This window comes from Aplysia californica, unplaced genomic scaffold (assembly GCF_000002075.1).
Source record: "Aplysia californica isolate F4 #8 unplaced genomic scaffold, AplCal3.0 scaffold01475, whole genome shotgun sequence".
In the NCBI taxonomy this organism is placed as follows: Eukaryota; Metazoa; Mollusca; class Gastropoda; order Aplysiida; family Aplysiidae; genus Aplysia; species Aplysia californica.
In genome coordinates, this window is record NW_004798745.1 from 46,488 (window position 1) to 51,233 (window position 4,746).

General features: G+C 39.9%; 1 protein-coding gene across 4 annotated transcripts in view; it reads right to left on the bottom strand.

The window, feature by feature from the left end:
- Positions 1-451: 451 nt before the first annotated feature.
- The window catches only part of LOC101859460 (protein TTE1956), an 11,368-nt gene continuing 7,073 nt past the window's right edge, over positions 452-4,746 (bottom strand). The window contains exons 5-6 of one of the 4 annotated variants that reach the window (XR_004859435.1): positions 4,133-4,516; positions 2,443-4,100 (exon numbers count right to left, since the gene is read on the bottom strand). Coding sequence is in view for 1 of the 4 variants with exons in the window: in XM_005112899.3 (XP_005112956.1) it covers positions 480-608 (129 nt within the window). In the remaining 3 variants the exon portion in view is untranslated. Of the gene's footprint in view, positions 609-2,442; positions 4,517-4,746 lie in introns of those variants that run through there. The other 3 variants (XR_004859434.1, XM_005112899.3, XR_004859433.1) reach the window with 3 other exon arrangements.

The window sequence follows — 4,746 nt, forward strand, 5'->3', positions numbered from 1 at the left end:
GGCCCTCCGAGATTTTTTGCCCTTGTCCGAGAAGGCTAGGTGTAGATCTTTCTTATCAGAAGATCAGGGGTGTGGCAGAAAGACAGCTGTAAGAAGGAGTCAAGGAGTAGCATTAGAAAGGCTGCAGAAAGAGTCAGGAGCCCAGAGGAGGGGGCAAAGGAGGTGAGGGGGTGGGGGCAGAAAGAGGAGATGAAAGCAGACGACAGAATATTGAGAGCCGGAAAGGAGGTGGTGAAAGGAGACAATTTTAGAGAAGAAAATTTTTCTGTCGCTACCCGGATTCGAACCCGGGACCTTTGAATGAGAGGCCAACACCTTAACCTCTAGACCACGAGAGTCCCCGCTGTCTCTTTGTGTCCATGGAGATGCTTTGATGAGATAGAAAGGGTGTGAGTCGATAGGTGATGGTGTTGGCTTTTTTGAGTTCTTAAATAGCTTTAAAGTGTTGAAAGGGGGGGTTGAACCCGCACAGTAACCAGTTATAAGTCAGGATCAACGCCGTGGATCAAGCCTTCGGTATTTCTGTAAAACGAAGCGACCATCATGCCGTAATAGCTGGGATGGTGGTTGACCCGCAGGCTCGGTTTCCATGACGACAGACCACACCTCTGAAATATAACGACAGGAAATGTAAATGTTTTCAAGCTCCATCAACAATACATACAGTTTCTATCACTCGTGAGGCAGGAGCTGAAAGGAAAAAATGGAAAATTTACCAATACCCTTGTATAAAAAACAGGGTGCTGCACAGTGGTAACCAGTTATAGAGTGAAGGTAAGAATATTTGTATTGGTATAATATACGTATTACCTGTATAACCTGTCCTGGGCAACAACGTCATTGCACACCGGACAGGTCCATAAGTGCTCAGTTCCCCTTCACTTGTTTTTATTTGATTGAAAAAAATATCCATTTATCTTGAATAAAAGTCGAGATATTTGTGAATGAAGGAGGTGGGGGTCACCTGTTTTCAGAGGTAAAATTAGTGAGAAAATGGCCGCCAAAGATTAATTATCTCCTTCGCTTAAGAGTCCGTGGTAACTAAAACTTTACATTTTTTGTGCCTTTAATCAACGTTTTTCTGAAAAATCCAAACATAAATGAATTCTTTATGGGTCTGAAAGGTGTTGAGCCAAAAAACAAAAATTTGATGAAAATTCACAAACCTGCGGAAAAATGCAAGTTTTTTTACTTTGATTATTTTGACGAGAGCCTGATTCCACCATGCTGCCTCACAAATGGAAAATTTACTATTACCCTTGTATAAAAAACAGGGTGCTGCACAGTGGCAACCGGTTATAGCGTGAAGGTAAGAATGTTTGTATTGGTATAATATACGTATTATGTTGCATTGATGAATTATTGTATTTACATACGTATGTTATCTTTGTATGCCATTGTACACCAAATGTTCTTGAAGGAAAAGAATAATAGGGGACTTTTGTTCATATTTGAAAATGTCATCGCGTCTATCTGTCACCGCAGGATTATGCGATTGTGCGGCCGCGTTTTTTCACATAAATCTGCAACATCAATTTGCATAATTTTGGACTCCCCACGTTTTTTCACTTTTTTTTTGGTTTGTTTTTCATGTTTCACAAAACAATTATAATGTACGCCTCGCCATGTGACAAAAGGGAAGTAATCACAGTAATAAGTCTCATTTAAGTGACAAGTTGGTTATTCCCCTTGTTAGAAGATCTTGGTTAATGGTTATGGGTTAGGGATTTTGTTCCTTGAGCATGTTCACTTACAATCCATCAAAAGTTGTTCTCATGTCGGCTGATGTCTCATGTTTGCCATGTGTCCTAGGTTTAAGTGATGTGCCAGCATCAGAGGTCCAGATGTCGTTTTTACAAAAAAATTTATAAACCTTTTTCTTTCCTCTATAGATCTAGATAGAAGATCTACAGCTGAAAGTTACAGAGATTTTTTTAATTTTTTAAATTATTTTTTTTTACTTACAGATGTGTATTGTTTTCTTTTCCAAATACACAACAAATTACTGGTACTGATAAGTTCTGTTTTCAATTTTCCTGTACATAAAACTTGAAAATCATGAAACTTCGCGTTGAAAAAGTGCAAAACATGCCGTGAATGGTGTTACGGTAACTTGCATAATTTTTGCATAATTTTGCTTTTTTGTGCATAATTTGGCCTTCTAAATTTGCATAATTCTACGGGGACAGACTTATAATCGATCAAAAGTTGTTCTCATGTCGGCCGATGTTTCATGTTTGCCACGTGTCCTAGGTTTAAGTGATGTGCCAGCATCAGAGGTCCAGATGTCTTTTTCTTTTTTTTTTCTTTCCTCTATAGATCTCCAGCTGAAAGTTACTTAGATTATTATTTTTTTTTTTTCTGACGGATGTTTATTGTTTTCTTTCCAAATACACAACAAATTACTGATACGGATAATATGTTCTGTTTTCAATTTTTCAGTACATAAAACAAGAAAATTCTTGTTGAAAAAGTGCAAAACATGTCGCGAATGGCATAATTTTGCATTTTTCTTGCATAATTTGGCCATATAAATTTGCATAATTCTGCAGGGACAGGTCTATGGAAGAAGGATTTTGTCTGAAACATTCAACGCATATTTCTTTGGGGTTTTTTTTAAAGGATTTAAATTCAACTGTCTTGCGATTGTGTCCAGGATGGTGAGAGATTTCAGTTATTAGCTTCTATAACAGTCATTGCAGCACTGACAGCATTGTTCAACGACTATAGAGGCAAGACTGAGGGAAACTGGTGTCTCTAGAGGGTCGGGGAGGGACAGCAACCTGCTTGGAAAAGCCAGAAAAATATCCAACCAGCTGATAACTAGCACGATCAGCAAGCCAACCCTTTCATAGATCCCAGAGAGGAGAGAGGAGTAGCTATGATATTGTTAGAACAATTGTAAAGTCTGCAATGATTACTATTCTTCAACCAAGTAACCTGCAATGATTCCTAATCTCGAAAAAAGTAACAATGATATCTATTCTCCAACATAATAACCTGCAATGATACCTATTCTCTAGTAACCTGCAATGATACCTATTCTCTAGTAACCTGCAATGATACCTATTCTCTAGTAACATGCAATGATACCTATTCTCTAGTAACCTGCGATGATACCTATCCTCCAACCAAGCAACCTGCGATGATACCTATTCTTCCACTTAGTAACCTGCGATGTTATCTATTCTTCCACTTAGTAACCTGCGATGATACCTATCCTCCAACCAATTAACCTGCAATGATACCTATTCTCCAACCTAGTAACCTGCGATGATACCTATTCTCCAACCTAGTAACCTGCAATGATACCTATTCTTCCACCCAGTAACCTGCAATGATACCTATTCTTCAACCTAGTAACCTGCAATGATACCTATTCTCCAACCTAGTAACCTGCAATGATACCTATTCTCAAACCAAGTAACCTGCGATGATACCTATCCTCCAACCAAGTAACCTGCGATGCTATCTATTCTTCCACCTAGTAACCTGCGATGATACCTATCCTCCAACAAAGCAACCTGCGATGATACCTATCCTCCAACCAAGCAACCTGCGATGATACCTATCCTCCAACCAAGCAACCTGCAATGATACCTATTCTTCCACTTAGTAACCTGCGATGATACCTATCCTCCAACCAATTAACCTGCAATGATACCTATTCTCCAACCTAGTAACCTGCGATGATACCTATCCTCCAACCAAGCAACCTGCGATGATACCTATCCTCCAACCAAGCAACCTGCAATGATACCTATTCTTCCACTTAGTAACCTGCGATGATACCTATCCTCCAACCAAGTAACCTGCAATGATACCTATTCTTCTACTTAGTAACCTGCGATAATACCTATCCTCCAACCAAGTAACCTGCAATGATACCTATTCTCCAACCTAGTAACCTGCAATGATACCTATTCTCAAACCAAGTAACCTGCGATGATACCTATCCTCCAACCAAGTAACCTGCGATGCTATCTATTCTTCCACCTAGTAACCTGCGATGATACCTATCCTCCAACAAAGCAACCTGCGATGATACCTATCCTCCAACCAAGCAACCTGCGATGATACCTATTCTTCCACTTAGTAACCTGCGATGATACCTATCCTCCAACCAATTAACCTGCAATGATACCTATTCTCCAACCTAGTAACCTGCGATGATACCTATTCTCCAACCTAGTAACCTGCAATGATACCTATTCTTCCACCCAGTAACCTGCAATGATACCTATTCTTCAACCTAGTAACCTGCAATGATACCTATTCTCCAACCTAGTAACCTGCAATGATACCTATTCTCAAACCAAGTAACCTGCGATGATACCTATCCTCCAACCAAGTAACCTGCGATGCTATCTATTCTTCCACCTAGTAACCTGCGATGATACCTATCCTCCAACAAAGCAACCTGCGATGATACCTATCCTCCAACCAAGCAACCTGCGATGATACCTATTCTTCCACTTAGTAACCTGCGATGTTATCTATTCTTCCACTTAGTAACCTGCGATGATACCTATCCTCCAACCAATTAACCTGCAATGATACCTATTCTCCAACCTAGTAACCTGCGATGATACCTATCCTCCAACCAAGCAACCTGCGATGATACCTATCCTCCAACCAAGCAACCTGCAATGATACCTATTCTTCCACTTAGTAACCTGCGATGATACCTATCCTCCACCCAATTAACCTGCAATGATACCTATTCTCCAACCTAGTAACCTGCGA